Genomic DNA, 19,468 nt, shown 5'->3' on the forward strand with positions numbered 1-19,468 from the left:
ACTAGAGCTCCGGAAAAGGTTTATGCACTGCACCTGACTTTTCAACAGGCTAGAATTCACTCGATGCTGCTCAGAAACATGCATTCGCGTAACTCATTCTGTGAGGCTCTGAAGAGGGCGTGTTAACACTACTGATTTCTTGTTGAACATACAGCAAGGTACTAGCAGGGCCAGTGCAATGGTATAATATAGCTGTCGATAGTCTGGAATGAAGTGAAAGCAGACAGCGAAAAGTTCAAAATACGTGCAGGAACAGGTGGTAGCCTGTTTACCATTACGAAGGAAAAATTCATGCCAGTCTGCCGGGACTATCGAATAATTCACTAGTACGTACCATCACTAGTTCCCACTCGTCTTGGTTGCTTCTGTGACGTCGTTGGCATTTGCTTATAGAGAGGTTGGCCCTCAAAGTCCTCTCTCTATATATATTTCGGCGACACATAACTCGAAAAGGACGCGCTCTGCAGCACTACAGCATTTTTGCATATTGACTTTCGGACTTGTTTTCACGCGTAGATTTACCCCTCAAACGCTATAAACGGTATTTTGCAACAGCCTATATATGTATATATATCCTTGTAGAGATTTACAAAATTCAACGATGATTTTCTTTAGGTTCTCCAAAAAATTGTGTAATAACCGTTTAAGTTATATTTTATCAATAGTTAAGATAATAAATTAATAAAAAAAATGGCTACCTGTACATTGCATATAGGTGGGTTCACACTTCGCATGTACACGGAGACAATACAGGCAATGTATTCAGTTGTAATCCCATGTATTATACATGTATCAGGACCTTGCATAGCGAATGTTGAATTGGAGACTTGTGCCTGAATATTGCATGTCTCTTATGCCTATAACGTGAATGTTTAGCTCTCATGCACCTTGTTCACCACACGTATCTGTTTAATCCATTTATTGGCAATCATGATCATTGCATGTTCCCGTTCACCTGTACATTGCCTGTACACTGCACGTAGGAAAGTTACACACTTCGCATGTACACGAAAATGATAAATGTAAAATGAATTTTCCATGCTATACGCTAATATATGGTATTTACATGTAATTCGAATGTCACACATGTATATTACATATTGTCAATATGATATTTGATAAATAGGCACCTTCCTTGTACTTTTCATTCTTACTGTATTGCGAATGTTATCAACATTCTATTCAAGGTACTTTACATGCACATATTCCTTCATTTACTTGCATGTGAGTGATTACGTGTACATTGCGTGTTCTCATTTTAATGTACAGGCTCTGTACAACGCGTGTTTCCGTACCAAATTTCCAACTGAAGTTTTAATACTTTTTCGACGTCCATATCACATGAAGACAATGTGCCTGTAACATTTTCTTTACATGTGTTTTCGCCGAAACAGGCGCCTGTATAATGCCTGTCAAAATCTGAAAGGCTTTTACAGGCAGTTTCATGTACAAAACATTGCATGTTTCCTCAAAAATTTTCATAGTAGTTGGAAAGCCTAAGCACTTTTTAGACGTCTCGGAACTCACAGCTGGTTCCTTCCTCAGTGGCAAGGTAAAAGGGATTAAAACGGACATTTCAGGATCGACTCTTTACATTACATTTATTTATATAGTGGTATGTATTCCTTGTTTTACACCTTTTATCTCCTATCCGTTTTAATCCCTTTCATCTCGCAACTGAGGAAGGAACCAGCTGTGAGTTCCGAAACGTCTAAAAACTGCTTAGGCTTTCCAAGGGAGGATTCATTGGTAAGTAGCCAATTTTTTGTTAATTTAAATCATCCTCTCATGCGCCCATATAATTATAAAGTTTATTGAAGGTTAGACAGACGTCAGTTACATTTGACGTTACTGTACGTAGGCCGTTTTTATTAACTCTATGTGATATTACAAAATTTACTTGGTAGTGAGGACGGGGCTTAGGAAAACTGCAATTTCTGGCTTTCTGTTTTGCGTGAATACGTATCTTAGAATTGTGTTGTTGTGGATCTAGATTTCTATAATAGATTTAATTTCTTCAGGATGAAGCCGCAACTGAAGAACCTGTTGCAGAGGGTGAGAGTCAACTTGAGCCAGAAGGAGAAGCAGGAACTGAACCTGGTGATGATGAAGAGGAGGAGGACGAGGAAGACTTAGAGGATGAAGCAGGAGAAACACCAGAAGAACCACAACCAGAGAAACAAGAACCTCAATATGATCCAGAAACTCAGCAGTTAGTTGATGGTGAGTATCTTTATATATACACTCTCGAGCGTAGATTTCAAAATAATAGAAAACGTATCAGTAATAATTGATTTCTGGTATCAGAGAAATTGTATAAATTCATTTATTTAAAGATAGAATTTAACGCATATTTGTATATTTTGCAAACAGTAATTACTGCACCAATATTGTACTGTAACTGCAGTATACCGCTTTGTCAAACCAGGGTTGGCTGGTTTAAAGCAAAAAACGAAAAATGTTCGTAAAAGTGTAAGTGTTCGTAAAATCTTGATGAACACACGTTTGTGGGTTATCACGTTTCACTCCTGTATATTATTCGTATTATATTCAGACCTAAATTCCCCATTCGTTACTCAAAGAGATTATGCTACAAAAGCAACTTTCATTTTTTTTATAAGTGTATAAATGTTTCTTTTGTGATTTTTTTATAGTTTGTTATTATTGTTATGCAACTGCAATCAAAGAAAAATCCTAAATATTGTTTCGCTTTAATAATGTTTATTATTGATAAAATACATCGAAATACAGCTTTTTGGGCAGGGTCATACAAACCCCACGAGAGGCATTTATTCAAATCAAAAGTATCTTTGGTATCTATTTATGTATAAATGGGTCAGAGCCAAAGTGGACTCAAATAATTCGTATCTTCATTCATTTTTCTTACTGATATTCAAATTAAGTCGTTGTATTTCTTTAACTTGGACTAATGAAAAGTCGTAGTGAGCTAACTTGTACTAAATTAGTTCTTCTGTATTTTGCAGTATTTTGAAATTGTTCATATGTAATTCTGTATAATGGTTTCACTTGTGCAACTGTTTATCTTTTTGTTTTCTGAAATGTCTGTTGACAATTATATTAACAAGTATGTAAAGATCAGTACAACTTGTTTTTAACAGGAGTCCTTCGTGAGTGAGTTGGCAGACGTTTCGCATTTGTGGCCAATTAGTCCCGGTTTCGAGTTCAAATGGAGGACAATTTCTCTCGGATGTAAGCCGAGAAGCGTTTTGGATTGTGATCCCTTCCAGTATAACCCGGTTGTTGCATAATAACACCAAGGCGAAACAAACTTATTTCTGTCTATATGTGATATAAATACATAGAGCAAATTATTTAAAAAAAAAAAAAAAAAAAAAATGGTTTAACCCCCCCTCCCAAAAAACTGGTTTAAACCAAAAAAAAAAAAAACGGGTTTTCTGGTTTTTTGAATAAAAACCATGGTTTTTGCCAGCCCTGTGTCAAACAGTGTCGCCTTCTCTTATTCAGAGTAATTCACTCGTTACTCTTATCTAAAGTAAGAATGCTAACCGTTCATTAGGGTCGTGTGTGCAATTGAACAATGATGAGGTTAAAACTCTTGCTAATTTAAATCCCATGTGCTCAAACAACTTCTTTACAATGATTTTTTTTCCCGTCCATGCTACTAAAAACACTTGGCACACAAGTTGTTTCTAAACAAGTTGTTGACCTCCATTTTCTAAATATCGTGCAAACACATACTAGTATTACACCTGCCAAATACACTCGGTGTTGCGTTCTGACTCCCTCCACCCCTCCTTCCCCGTCATATTTCATCTTCCTTCTAAAATCCACAAACCCGGCAATCAGAAATATTAATTTTTCCAGTATTTGTCAACTTCAATTAAGGCTTTGCAAGTTCACGCCATGCTTTCCCATCATACCTCAAGATCACAAATTATTTTTCGTGTATTAATCTCTGCATAATTGAACTAATAACATCTTAACCTCTGTAGATCTAGCTTCATTATATTCTAATGTCCCGTTTACCTACTGATTCAGTACCATTCAAGAATTCTTCAAACGGTGCCCCGAACCTCTAAAATCAAGCATACAATTCTTAATGCAGTTAGCCCAATGTATTCTAATCATTGTGCATTTGAAAATAACCACCATCTTGATATCAAGAGCCCTTCCACATTCGTATGGCCTCCTCATACGTCAGCCTATTAATGGGGCATCTTGGAAAACAAGTACTCCGATCACCACCACTTCAACCTTTTCTCTCGTTTCGATTCATAGATGACATTTTTCTGATTCCGACCCACGTTCAACTAACAATGGAACTGTTCATATCTTAATTCTACTAGTTCTTCGAGTATCATTACTTCTCTTTATCATTCGGAAGTTTACGGAATGTAACCAGAAAATGTAAAGCTAAAGATTTTATTTTATGAGATTTTATGTATTTTATTACTCTCTCTCCGTCAAAAGATTAAGCTTTGTCTTTGCAGCCAGAGCTTCCTATCTTCAGCAACCTTTTTCATCTCAGTATAGAAAGAGAACTCCAACTCATTGATTTTTTTTTTTTTTTTTTAAATAATAAGATATGTTCTCGGTCATCCTCTCGTCTTCTTTCCCAGGATCTTGCCTTCGAAAATGTTTTGGAGAAAATCATTATATCTGTATAAGTGTCCAATTAGCTTTGCTTTGAGTATTTCTATTATTTTAAGCAGTTGTATTTCCTCACCTCCCCCCCCCCCCCAAAAAAAGAAAGAAAATTTACTGAAGATTGTAGAACTATGGAAATGTTATTGATTAAATTATTGTGTTGTCATTTATCAGATGTGATAGCAATTGATTCATATCATCATCATTCTATTTGCTTTTTTTTTTCTATTCTTTAATATCCCATTAATTCCTAATCCATTTGCTACACTCCAAAGTGGTGCAGGACACAGCTTGAGATAACACTTACAAAACTAAGAAATCGATGTTAATAGCAGTAAGGGCTTTTAAAGATTAACGAAGTGTATAATTTACTTAAATGTTATTGTGAATTTCAGACGCAACCAAAGCTCGAAGTGAATTTGATGATGCTGAAAGTGTTGTAAGGGATTTAGAACGATCGATTCGTCAAGTGAATGAGTCACTCAGTAGAGACTATGGACCAGAGGATGAATTTTTGCCACTGGATGGAGAGTGTTTCGAATTTGATGATGTTGATTATACATACAAGTTGTGTCCGTTTGATCAAGTGAGTACAAGACTATTCCATTATTATAAAGGTATAGGAAATCGTATGAGAATTTTTTACCTTCATTATACGAGAAATCAGTTAAGGGAATCAATTAAAAAGAAAGGAAAAAATTAGTAAACTTGAATGGAAAATATGCATACTGTGTTACTTACACATGAATTTGGTACCAATCAAGAGAGAGGTTTTGTGCGTTTTGTTGCATCAGAGAACAGGTAGTAACATAGATCACCGTTAGAAACAATAAGCAAGGAAACTGCTAACGTCTACATAAATTTCGTACATGGAGAAGCTTCAGCAATAGCTTCTGCATCATCCAGACTAAACCATTTCCAGTTTTATTTTCTTTGTCGGGCAGCACACCCTCTCATTCACAATAAAGTCAGAACTGATCTCAATAACAGAAGTCCGTGTGAATCGAGAGGATGAACTAGTTCATTGTCCTCCAACTTCCTGGACTATCTGAAGCTTTTTTATCTTCTGTGTGTGTTGGGAGGAGGGGAGGAAGAATAAATAGGATAAGTAACTGCCATCTATACAGAATTTCTACAAACCTGTAAAGTCAGGGAAGAAAATCAGTAGTCAGAGAAATTTGCCAAATATTCCACGAATAAAGAAACTGAAGATAGGCTGTAGCTCTGTTAGTAGGTAGGAAATGCATATTTAGAAATATTATTTTTAAATTTTTAGATACTAAATTCAAATGAGCTGGCCTGTAGCTTAGTAGTGTCCAGCTGCCAGTCCAACGACCCGTATTCCGTTCTCTGTAGGTAGGAGTTCTTTCATCTAGGTCTAAAACCTGGCTTTCGGCTAAGCCTTGGAAAACAAGCTCTGGGGACAACCCTGGGACCAAACTGCTCATACTGCAAACAAATGTGAATTTCAATAAGAATTTCAAATGGTTTCGACAACACTAGAAGAAAAAGGGTTGATGTGATGTATACAAGTTCCTTTTCTGCGCCAAGTGTTAAATACAAGGAAGTATGGGAAGTGAAGAAAATATGAAAAGTGGCTGACCTTGTGCCTCCATGTTTACTACTTTAATTAAATATTTCTTTCCTCTGTTGAAACGTTATCACGAACATTTTCATACTGTGGTTGATTATTTTGGCTTGCATAGTTTATCAAGGAGATTTCTGAAAGCTAGTTGCCCTAAAGTTCACAGTTTGCGAAGTGGTAATTCTGCCAGTGGAATTAGTTTACAACAGCCAAAAATAAATTGAGGGAGAACCACACAGAGCAATAAATTAAATACATATTGTAGAGTTCCGCCTAAATTGTTAATGCGACTAGAGTTTTCGTAAAAACATTGAATTGACTGTAAATACGGAGGTAGTTATTAGGTAATCAAAATCCGAAAATAAGTCACGGAATATTCTACAGTAATTATTCTTTAAACGAAGATGAAACTTTCAATAGAAGATACAAAAGTAAGGATCCGGTGACACCGTAATCAAATATGGTGCTGATGACGTTCGCGCAGAAGAAAGAAAGATTTAATTAAAGTAATATACACAGAGGCATAAGGGTTTTTTTACTCTTTCTAGCGCCCACAGGTAACATAGCACTCTTGACTGTAGAAGTTCCAAGAACGGTTTGTCATCATTACACTCTAGAAATTCTTTAAGGAAACAACGTTGCTTGAAGAATCACGTTGCGAGTGAATTTCCTTCCATGTATAAACATATTAAAACTGTAGTGTCCTTATTCTATTATATATTCTATTCTTCTTTACTATGGAAATAAATTCTTAACGGATATCAAAAAGTTGGTGCAATCATCTGCGAGAGTTGTGTATACCTTTGAGACCATGGTGGCATTAGGTCTTCTGTATGTAGTCGCCGTGTTTCATGGCACATCTTTTTCGATACTTCATCTTGCGTAAGCCGTTTAATAGAAGTCTTCACTTTGGGTTGAAACACATTTCTGAAAGAAGGAAATCGATTGGTGCTCAATCCGTTGAATATGGAGGAAGGTACAAGATTTCCTATCTTTCTTACTGCCTTCCCAATGGATGCATTGGCTGAATGAACTGATGCATTATCTGTGAACAGTAGCACCCGTGTACTCATCATTCCTCGACGTTTAGTCTTACAGTTGCTCTTGTAACCGAGCTAGGAGATAAGAATAATATCGACCAGTGATAGTCTGACCCTCTGATAATTAGTCTGTTGCGATAATCCCTCACAGTCCCAGTACATGGACAGCATCATTTTGATGGCACACTTTGTACCTTTCCACTGCTTGCTCATTTCCTTTGTTTTTGAATAAAGATAAACCTAATTTTAATCCATTTGTGACTAAGTCGGACGAAAAAGTTCTCTTCTTTACGCTCACAGTGATGCAGTATGTCCCTTGGCGGCCCCTTTCGAATTCTGTTTTGAAGAGGGTACGCACCTTGCTGCCACTTTCTGAAGGTACAGCTAATTATGAATTATATTCTAGACGGATCCATAACTGACAACTATGTCAGGCAAAAGGCTTTCAATAATTTCCTCCTGTTTTTCAGTATAATCACTTGCTCCATTATGACGGCATCATCTGTGAAAAATAGTTTCCAGATCTAGGGGCATCGAAGTTGTCATGTGTCCAGTGTGAAATTGCAGAGTCCACTTGGATATCTTCTCATAGGATGTGCTTTCATTTCCATAAACTGCTTTCAATTTCTCGTAAATTTGTGTTGGTGATTTTTCCTGGAAATGAAGAAACTTGATAAGGTGTCGTGCCTCAGTTATTGCCTCTTGAGAGATTTACCTATGGAAAGAAAAAACAAAATATATTTCTACGTATCTGTATTTTGTATATTTAACTTAGAAGAAATGAGGTATAATACGATGTCCGAGGAGGTTCGATACCTCCTACATTTATGCCGCTTACTCTTTGTGTGTGTTGATGCTCGCTGAGAAGGCAGTCGACATATATAGATATGCCCAACTATTCAGTGCTTACCAGAAAATTCCGTCGAGAATACTGAATACTCGATTTCTTTCACTGTTATTTCTTTTGATCAAAAAAATTTCTTTTCCTTCAATGTCTAAATACTATGTAATAGGTTCATTTTTAGAATACTAAATACATCTTTTTGCATTAATCATCAAAGAACATCATATTATACTTACTTTCTGTTGCGAAGGAAGAGGACACCTAAGTTAAAAAGAATTTATATTACGTAAGAGCAAACTAATCCATGGAAGGTGTTAAATATCACCTTTTATGTTTAAACACATGCCCTTCATTGGTACTCTACATCTGAATGTGTACCTGCTTACTTGAGTAAAAAGATCTGTTTATATTAAATATGATAAAATATATTAAATGTAATAATATGAATAATGTTTTACATGTTGCGTATGAAATTTATTAAGACATATGTCTAGTTTATTTTGGAATCTTTGTATACTTCCAATTTGAATGTTTTTTGTTAATTATTTGTGTATATTTTAAACTTTTTTTTTTTCTGTTACATTTAGAAGATTCCTACACGTTTGTTGGTAAAAACAATGAATTTAACAAACTAATATAAACTTAAATAATTTCGTAGTAAGGGTGACACTTTAAGCCTTAAAATTGTAAAACGTGCCTGTAATCTTGGTAAATGGACTTTTTCATAGTACCTGAGGTGAATTTATTATTAATACGGTAGTATAATAGTATTTTTAACTTGGTAGGTAACTCAGAAGCCTAAGACAGGTGGAGCGGAGACAAGATTAGGAACCTGGACCAAATGGGTTACTGCTGAAAACAATGATTATGCTCAAATGTTCTATAGTGGAGGCCAGTCGTGTTGGAATGGTCCTTCAAGATTCACCCATGTAAGTTACTTAACGTACAAACACTTGAACTCATTCATGTTTAAAAATAATCTATATTATAAAATTGAAAGTGAAAATGTTTGTGACTCTTAATCTCTGGAAACGCCCGACCGATCTCGCTTATATTTCTGACGTAAATGCCGTTCTTGCCTGGGAGTGTTTTTAGCTATTCACTTTGACGGTAGAACTTCGGAGAGGGGGAGGAGGATGAATTATAAAAGAGTAAATAAAACCTAATAACTCTTGAATCAAACGATCGATCTAGATCAAACTTTCAACATACATGAGGTTCGGACCTGGAATGTGTTCTGTCATTTCACTTTGACGAAGCAACGTAAGAGACGGGGAGATATACTAAAATCAATAAATATAAAAATAACAGTGACTATGTTCGTGAGTTAATAACTCTTGAACCACCCGATCGATCTCAATCAAATTTTCAACATACATGAAGTTCAAACCTGGGAAGATTTTTATCATTTCACTTTGACGGTAGATCTAATGGGAGGGGAAGGGAAGAAGAGGAAATATATGAAAATGAATAAAACTTAATAACTCTTGAACCACCCGACCGATCTCGATCAAACTTTCAACATAAATAAGGTTTGGATCTGGGATTTTTTCGTCATTTCGTTTTTACGGTGTAATTTAGGGGAGGAGGGAGATAGATGTTAAAAAAGTAAAAATAAAAGTGACTTCATCATGCTTAAACCACCCAACCGATTTTAACCAAATTTTCAACATAGATGAGATACGGACCTGGGGTGGTTTTTATCATATCACTTTTACGATATAACTTAGGGGAGGGGCAGAGGAGAGATAGATGTTTAAAAAAATAAAAAAAAGTGACTGTCTTTGTGACTTCTTCACTCTTGAGCCACTCGACCGATCTCGAACAAATTTTCAACATAGATGAGATTCGGGCCTGGGATGGTATTTATCATTTCACTTTGACCGTAGAACTAAGCGGAGGGGGATAGAAGGGCGATATATATATATATATAATACTTAATAACTATTGAACCACCGGACTGATCTCGATCAAATTTATAACCTGGATGAAGTTTAAAAGAGGGTTTTGTCATATCACTTTGACGCTGTAGCTTAAAGGTGGGGGAGAGACATTTAAAAATGATCGAAAATGACCGATATTAGTGTCGAATCCAGTTTTCGGGGTCGCTAAGATGAACAGTGACACTTCTGATGCCGTTTAAATCCAAATTCAGCCCCACAACTTGGGGGAGGGGTGAAATATATAAAAATGATCGAAATGAAAAATATCCGTTTCGAATGCATAGTTTTCGGGGTCGCTGAGATGAACAATGACATGTTCGATGCCGTGCCGCGCAACATGGGGAGGGGGGAAGGGGGTATATGAAAATCATCGAAAATGACCGACATCAAAGAGCGCTTTATCAATAGTAAAAATTCACTGATTAACGGAACATATTACTGTTTTTTCTTAATTTAACCCAGCGAAGCGGGTAATTGATGCTAGTAATTTATAAAAAGGAGTAGTTTTTAGAGTAATAATTAAAATTAAATATTCATAATTTTATTATATTTGGTAAATAGGGAAATAACTGATTTTATATCACAACAGTTCCTCTATAGGTGCGAATTTAATAATATACGAAGAGTGAAAAAATGTATGGTTGAACCAAGATTCGAACCCGGGACTGTGACTTGCCGTGCCGATGTGTTAACCACTACACTACCAGTTTGTTCTCTGAGGTGTTACGTAATCTAAGCGCTGGATTGTTTAATCACAGCAGCCCATGTTGTCTGAGTACCGACGTCAAAAATACAAAAATGCATGGCTGTTCAAGGAGCGGAATGGATAGCTTAGTAGTTAACGCATCGGCACGTTATGCCGGAGAGCCGAATTCGAATCCTACTATCCATTTCATAAAGATAGACCCCTGACTTCGCGGTGCTGCCGTGACGTTCACTCAAAACTTATATTACATTGTCGTACCTCGTTAGAATTGTTGGAATATTCTCTTTTTTCAAGAGGAATATTCTCCTCTTTTATATTCTGTGCGTATTTTATCGTACTTTATTTTTAGATTAATGTTTATAGGACTATATCTCGGAAACGAGATCACGTGAAATAATTTCCTGTGCACGATATGTAGGTGCATTATTACTTGTAAGTTCTGAAAATTTCATTAGTAATTTTCTTATTATTCAGCCAAAAGTGAGACATCATTATCTCTGAATTGCTGCTGTGTATTATCAATCTGAAAAGAAAAAAAAAAACTTTTAGAAAGATCTTAAAAACTTTTTCAACCAAACTGTTTCGAAAGATAAACAATGACAAATATGACATGATTTTCTCTGCTATGCGCCCTTCGCTATCGCAATTTATACGGAGTGCTACGTTGCCATATTTTCTTGGCGTGTAACTTTCAGCTCGACGGTTATTTAAATTTGTCACGTACACTGTCCGGTACTTTTTAGAGGTATTTTTAAAATTGCATATCTCCACAGATTTTTAACCAACTTCTTAGAAATTAACAGAATGTACAGTAAACGTACCAATTGTTTAAAATTAAGAAAACAAACTGTTTACCTTGTTCGTATTTGCATATGATGATCCTCGAAAATTCGTTGCTTTTTGTCAGTTTTTTTCACTTACTGCACGCAGTACAAAATGCACTTGCACAGAAACAAATACACTCACAAAGTTTATTATATAATACAATCTTAGTTGATATGTAATATTGAGTTTACACTTCACAGGAAATCTGTTTTCAGATCTAGAAGTCAAAGTACTTCTCTTTAGTATTGTACATTTCGAAGCACTTTCCCACGCAAAGTCCAACTTCATATATCAGACAATAAACGCTAATATTTTATTAAAAATTTACTTTCACCTTGCGGATGCTACGCACTTTGCATCTTCTTTGTCCTACTCTATTAGGATTTGCGGAAATTGGGGGAGCACTGGATGGGTAATGGCCCCTTGCTACCAGCCTTGCTAAACCGGCTGAAGAATGAGATAGTCCCTGTACTTCAATGCCTCCTGAGTGCAGCAGTTTCTTCTACTTTCGCATAAAAAGTTCGAAGTGCGATATGTTTTCTTGCTTTCTTCCTGTACAATATGTGACCATTGACATACGGTAAGTCAAACAGCAGAAAAAACAGCTTCTTCCACCATTTGATAGACATACTGATAGCTCTTGCGTAGTTGATTTGTAAAAATCGCATAAAGCTGGCTTCCGTACAAAGCACATGTATAAAAATTTTATTGTTTTCAATTAAAGTAACATGTTTTCACTTAGAAAACAAAGATCTTTGTTTTAGTAATTTTTCTTTTTTTTCAATCTGCTGTTTTGCATATTGATTCATTTCTTTTTCTACAATTCCCGGTGGGAGCTCATGTGGTGTGGATTCCACGTTAATCAGTAAGTCCACGTTTCATACGGGACGTTAATTATTTAAAAAAAAAAAACTATAAAACTTCATCAGTAAAAATAGCTGAAACACTTTATACGGAGAATACTCTGTAGATAGCCTAGCATTTTGATTAATTCCCAGGACACCACTAAACAAGGGTTTTGGATTTTTTGGAGGGAATTTTATCGCTCAAAGCTACATCAAAATCTGCCTTCAAATAGGAACGACGCGTTTTTTTTCTTTCCCGGCGCAACCTCAGGTTCACTTGAAACAGTTACTATCTTGTTCACTTCCGGATACGTCACTGAGCACAAAATAATCAATGTCATTACTATTCATTACTATCTAATTCATAACTGTCTGATTCGGAGTCATTCATCAGTTCTGAATTTCATTATCGCTCAAAATATTTCCACTTCTGTAATATCGCCGCTCATAGAAGGAATATCCATTTTTTTTTTTTTTTTTTTTTTTTAATAATAGAAAAAATGTACATTCGCCCGTCTCACTCAAAAGAGCACATATGACGTGAGTGTGTGTGTGTAAGTTTTTGACGCTTACGAACCTAAGGGAACTGTTGAAAACGTAATCAGTGCGACGTGATTAGACGCACAAACAGCCCTCGTCACCTACACATTGCATAGTTTTCTTTCGTGTGAAGAAAACAAAGGATCCATGATTTTCTATTACATTCGGCAGGGGAATTCATCGCAGAACAACTTGGATGAACGCGTGATTGCCAAGGCTACATTTCTTTTTTTCCTTTAACATGTTCGTAAGCTGGAAAATGTGTGTACTGATAAATCTTCAAGTAGAAATGGAGCCATTGTTAATAAGTGTCCAGGAAGATAGCTCTGGCTGCAACATGGCTCTCCGCTTAACACACAGAATATGTTGGAATTAACATAATAAATACCAACTAAACCCTTTTTCAAATATTTGGAACACTAGAGTTCCAAATTTTCGAATTGTGTTTTGTACGTTTCTGTACCTACCACGATAAAAGAGATCAGAGCGTCATACATTTATTTTAATTACACAAAATGCACCTGCGTATCGTGCATAGGAAATTATTTCACGTGATCTCGTTTCGTTCCCGAGATATAATCCTATAAACATTGATTTACCAGAAAAGTACTATAAAATACGCATTTTTTCATTTTTTTTTTTTTTTTCAATACACAGTACAAAGAAAATTTTTATGTCTTAAGTATTGAAAAGACAACATTTCAGCAATTCCAACGAGATACGACAATGCAATATAAGTTTTGAGTGAACGTCATGGCAGCACCGCGCAGTCAGTGGCCTATCTTTATGAAATGGATAGTAGTCCAGCCCATGCATTGTTTTTACTCTTTGTATGTCATTAAATTTAGAACATGACGTTAAAGTCGAAGATTAGTACTTCTAGCCTTACAATACAGTTGGATCTACTTATAGAAGATAAATATTACACAATATGTTGATATACAAAAACAGTTATTTCTGAAAGAACTGTTTCTAGTCGATTTTGATTTTTTAAATAACAATGTTAAAGATGAAACTATTTGTAAATATGATTGCTGTTCTTAAATCTGTTCCTGCACAAAGCCAAGTATCTGATGGAAAGATAAAAAGAACACCATGTATAATTGCTGAAAAACTATGTCCTATTTATGTAAACTCGGATGAGATGCATATATTCTTGTATTTTAGGTGCACTTGGTGTGTGGACTTGAAAATCGAATCACAGCTGTAAGTGAACCAAATAGATGTGAATACGTAATGGCATTCGAAACTCCCAGTGCCTGCTGGAAGAAGCCTTCTACTGAAGAATCACATTACCATGAAGAATTATAAATAATAATAGGGAATATTGTTTTGATCTACAAAGTGACCAAATGTGATAAAATAGTGCGGGTGTGATCATGAATAGATATTTATTGTAATAAGTGCTGTTCAATGGGGATATACTAGAATACATATTTTGGGGACCAGTTCGGAGAACAGCAACGTTGTTGTACTTTATCACCATTCACCATGGTAAAGACATGCGTTTCTTTATTATGTGTGCGTGTATGTACGTTTGTGTGTAAGGTGGAGGGAGACTTTGATTTTGTTGTTGCCTGTTAGACTGTCAGACACCATGAAAGAAGCGGTGCATTCAGAAGTTTACTGTGCATTTGATTTCCTTTTGACACTGATATAAAACATTCCACTATGATAGCGAATAAAACTGTCGATGATGTATATTTGTAGTAGACGTTGATATAAGCTGTGCAGTCACTTCATGTTTTAATGTGATGTAGTTGCAAGTTTCCTGATATTTAAGATTGCTTTTGCTTAGTGTTATTCCTTTCTGTCTGTCTCTTCCTTCAGCAGTGAAAAGTTGCTTTACAAATGGTAAGGGTCTGTTGTAGAAATATGGCTTAAATTAAGACACATGTGTGCCTTTCTAATTCAATGCTGGATTGTATTAATTACATAGACGTAGATATTAACTTCAGACATATTTCTGCCACTCGCCCGAAGAATTAAAAGTACAGGGTGTAAGGAACGTCAAGCATTATACGGAAATAATATCTGTAGAAATTTGAGTTATTGGGTAATAATTTATGTGGTGTAGATTTCTCGTCGAGGCTCAGTGGACTGCATTCTATCCATGCCGGACTTACCCATTGCTCTCTGACGATTCTGAATTCATTAGTATAAAGAATCAAAGTGACACGCCAAACAAATATTATGTCTTACCTCCAGACAATGTATTCCGAAACTAAAATTTCACCTATGTGTTGAAACTATCATCAAATTTCCTCGTGATGCGGGCTTTTTAGACACCCTGTACATCATCATAAGACGATTGTGTACATATAATTTGTTGTTTACTTTAGTTACAGCCGTAGGAGACTTGCGTTAGCAAGAATTCAATTTAAAAAGAAAAAGATGAGACTGGTTGTTTTTTCTCTCATATGGTAATTACCGTAGATCTGTAGAAGCAGCCCTTCACGAAATAGTTTCCATTGAATTCAGAGCACTTTGTCATATCATCCGCATATGGGAGCTGTTGTGGCGTATAATTTTTGTGATCTTTAATATATCTTCGTATCTTCTAACGCCTGACAACAGTAATATTATTATGCTTCTTGTAGGTTTGGCTCAACACTGAAAAAGATCGTAATGCGTTAAATCCGAGTTTTAAGTATGGTGGATATGACGCAGAAAATTTACATTTAGTTTGCTAGAATGTTATTAAAACTTGGAGCAAATGGCAAGGGGAAGCGCACTGTCGTGATGTGTCCATTAACTGTGAATTTGCGGACGTGTACGAAATAATCAGCAGTAATGGTGGTATGAGATGATACAACGTATTGATGCTTTATTTAGAAGTAATATGAAAGAATTACCTTAGTGCTGAGGATGCTGCGTTTTGGAGTTGAAGGTAAAATGTTCCATATTATGTCAGACGTTTTTATCTAGTTGAAAATAGTGAAGCCAACCCATTAACAACAAGTCAATGAATATAGTAAATCATCACCTAGTACATTAACGATAGATGAACCTTTCAAGGAAGGCTATTAAGCCCTGAAAACCATCCAAGCCTATGATTGGGTATTGAATGCCTTATTTCACAAATTAAACGCAAATGAGGTTTTAAACTACCATTCATATTCAACGGAACGATCTATTGTGTGTGTGTGTGTGTGTGTGCCACGTCCGTCTCTAAAGTGTTCAAGTACTGCACTATGTTTAATCGTCCTTCTTTGACGGAGTGTATTAACTATATTATGTGCATTATTTAAATGTGTACCGAGGTAAAGATGTTTTTCGGTTATTGTCTGTAGTAGTCGGAATGAAAACGTCATCCTACCATACTCTCCTTCATGCATCACCTCTGTAACTGCTTAGGTGACTGGCTGGTAATACGAATAGATTAGACTGCGGTTGCACATAGTTTCAAGGTAGTTACAATCAACTGGGACAAGACAATACAACAAGTTTTCTACTTTCCATGAATAAATTTTATATTTTCTCACAGCCTTCATTCTATAACATCTGTCAGTTTCGCCGTTGAACTCTTTTATATAGATAATAGCTCAGGAACTATAAAGTTCGAACGCTATAGCTACCTTCAGAAAACTGTAGTCACTTCAGTTAAACAGGATGTCGAGAGAATCCTAATTGAAATTCTCTAATTACAGACAGATTCAAGTTGATTTCCTTACAGAAGAACGTGCGAAGTGGTCTGGAAACCTCTTTGAAGGATGCGTAAACAGCAATGGTTATTGAAGTACGTGAGTGTTTAAATCAACATCTCAGATACTGAATGTTTGTTGCGCAAGTTTTCCACGGCTGTCTTGCAAGAATGAGGTCTGTCTCTGTCAAGGTCATTGATTTCGGTTCAATTTTCCTTTTATGTTTTTCGGTATAAACTGCTCTCCATATCACTCCAGCTGATATCATTATGTAACCTTTCTTACAATTCCAGGGAAGCAACATGTATATCTATAGGTAGTGTATGTGTGTGTATAATTTTTGGGCGCTATTTAGAGCTGTTTCCTGTTTGAAACTTGTACAATGTGGAGAAAATAGTTTTCTGTGTAAGTTGAATTCAGTTACCGCAGTATTTCGTAAGCTTGTAACACATCTAAGGTTATTACAGATGTGAAAGGAGTGACTGAGAACAGTGGCGGCTTTAGGGGATAGGCACGGGCCTACCCAAAACTTTTCAAAAATATATAAACGCTAAAAGATACAATAAGGAGTAAATATATTTTCCACTATTTATATTACTTCAATCATAAATATATCACTCAACTGACTTAGAACAGTAATTGGTTTATTAAATATTCCTATACCAGTGGTAGATAATTATTTAACAAATAGCATCAACCACTACTGTAAAAGTAATTTCCTACTGTCATTAATCAATCAAATGTGTATATGTATCCGTAAGCGAGAGAGCAGGCCTACCCAAAATTAAAATCCTAAAGCCGCCCCTGACTGAGAATGGGGAAGGGAGAACTAGCCATGTCTTTTAAAGGCATTATCGCAGTATTTGACTGATGTGCTTGTTTGTGAAAAGCCACAATCAGCCAGTGATTATAAATAAGACTTGAGCAAACAGGAAATGTGTAATATTGTCGTATTGCGACACATGTAATTCGAATGTAACACTGGTAAATAAATTTTTCTTTTCTTTTCTTCTTTTTTTATTACTTTTTCCTTTGAGTTTCCTGATTTGTACATTTCATTTAGAACTACTATTAGACAGTGTTCACGTAATTAGGGAACCTTAGAGCAGCAACAGGCAGTGAATGTGAACGAGTAACTCATATTCGGACAGAGAAGCATGTGGGTGAAATGCAATTAGATGAAAGGAACATATCAGATACTGGTTACTTTTTTGACTCGATAAGTGCAATACTTGATTTGAGAGCCTGCCGAAATATTCGGGAAGTGCATGGTGCAAATGCAAGCGGCCAGTTTCAAGATTTCAGGACTGGAGACAAGCTGTCAAGATGGATAACGTGCAGAAGTCTTGAAAATATGGCACAGCTCCTAAATTTTAGACTTTCTGCAGTTTAGGAATTTTCCTGTTCAGGACTTGTGCAGTTCAATGATTTTTAGAACTTCTGCCGTTAAGGATGTGTGCATGATGTTCCATTCACTTGCTTTAGTTCTGAAATTCGCCATTACCACACATAATTGCAACAGTGTAGTAGTTGTTAAAATGCTGTTGCGAACATAGTTAATTCCAACAGTAACAGTCCAACACTAACACTATTATTATTATAGATTCAGAAGTTATACATGAATTGTATCAAATAACTTGCGTCATTGTCAGAATGAGTGAAGACTTTTTTTTCTGCATAAGTTCAGTCAATAAAATAAAAAGTGACTTCGTAACGAGTTAGTCACAGCCTCACCAAAAGGGGATAGATTTCCATGTCAGATTTGCTTGTCAATGGGCTGTGGCATCAGAAATATACATTACCAGAAAAAGAAATAATTCTTTTTCTTTTCAACCTCGTATTGCAACTTTATATACAGGGTGTTTCAAAATAACACTGACAACATTTGGGAGGTGATTCCTGACACCAAGATAAGACAAAAAGTATAGACCAACCTGGGTGCACAAATGCTTCCATTTGGAGTTACAGGCTGCCGAAAACATGAAAGAATGAACTTTAAAGGTCCGTAGCTCCTAAACTATGGGGCCTACCGCAGTCGGGTCGAGACTTCACTTAGGAACAAGTATGTGTTCTATCTAAATATCCAAGTTTCAGAATCTTGCGGTAATTCCGCAACTAGTAGTATATACATCCTGTTACAAAAAGAAGATATATTTCGAATGCATATATTTGTTAAACTTTAAAACATAACGAATATGACATTTTACACACACATTTACGAACCTCTCAAGTTAAAATTACAGATGTTCAATATGTCCTCCATCAGCGACACGAACAATATCACATCGATACTCAAATTCCTCCCATACTGGGGCAAACATGTCCTGTGTCACTGATGTTATGGCAGTACGGATCCGGTTCTTCAACTCTTCCAGATTCTGTGGGAGTGGTGGTACATAAATGTTGTCTTTAACGAAACCCCACAGGAAGAAGTTACAGGGTTCAAATCCGGAGGCCAGCTGAGACATGCTAAGGCGTCAGCTCCTTGACGACCAATCCAACGGTTCGGTAGTTTCATTCAGATATTCACTCACTTGGCGACTCCAGTGAAAGGGTGCCCCGTCTTGTTGAAAAATAAAGTTGTCTTCGTGCAGCCTTGGAAACAACCAGTTTTGTAATGTAGCGAGATACTGCTGACTGTTAACTGCGTTTTCATTAAAGAAGAATGGGCCGTAAACAGATGATCGGGATATCGCACAAAACACAATGACTTTGGGCGAATCTCATACATGTTCAATGACTGCATGTGGATTCTGTAGGCCCCAAATTCGAACATTTTGTTTCTTTACCTGACCACTAACACGGAAAGTCGCTTCATCACTGAACACGATGCGTTGTGCGAAAGTGTTATCATTGTCAATAGCATC

The 19,468-nt window shown here is 36.2% G+C and overlaps 1 protein-coding gene across 1 annotated transcript in view; it reads left to right on the forward strand.

The window, feature by feature from the left end:
* GCS2beta (glucosidase 2 subunit beta) overlaps positions 1-17,609 on the forward strand; it is a 51,904-nt gene extending 34,295 nt beyond the window's left edge. Inside the window, exons 7-10 of the mRNA XM_081742638.1 lie at positions 2,022-2,223; positions 5,025-5,215; positions 8,884-9,027; positions 14,125-17,609. Coding sequence (XP_081598764.1) covers positions 2,022-2,223; positions 5,025-5,215; positions 8,884-9,027; positions 14,125-14,268 — 681 coding nt within the window. The 3' untranslated portion in view covers positions 14,269-17,609. The remainder of the gene's footprint in view (positions 1-2,021; positions 2,224-5,024; positions 5,216-8,883; positions 9,028-14,124) is intronic.
* Positions 17,610-19,468: the final 1,859 nt, after the last annotated feature.

Source organism: Thermobia domestica, chromosome 16 (genome assembly GCF_964235325.1).
Source record: "Thermobia domestica chromosome 16, izTheDome1.hap1.1, whole genome shotgun sequence".
Taxonomy (NCBI): domain Eukaryota; kingdom Metazoa; phylum Arthropoda; class Insecta; order Zygentoma; family Lepismatidae; genus Thermobia; species Thermobia domestica.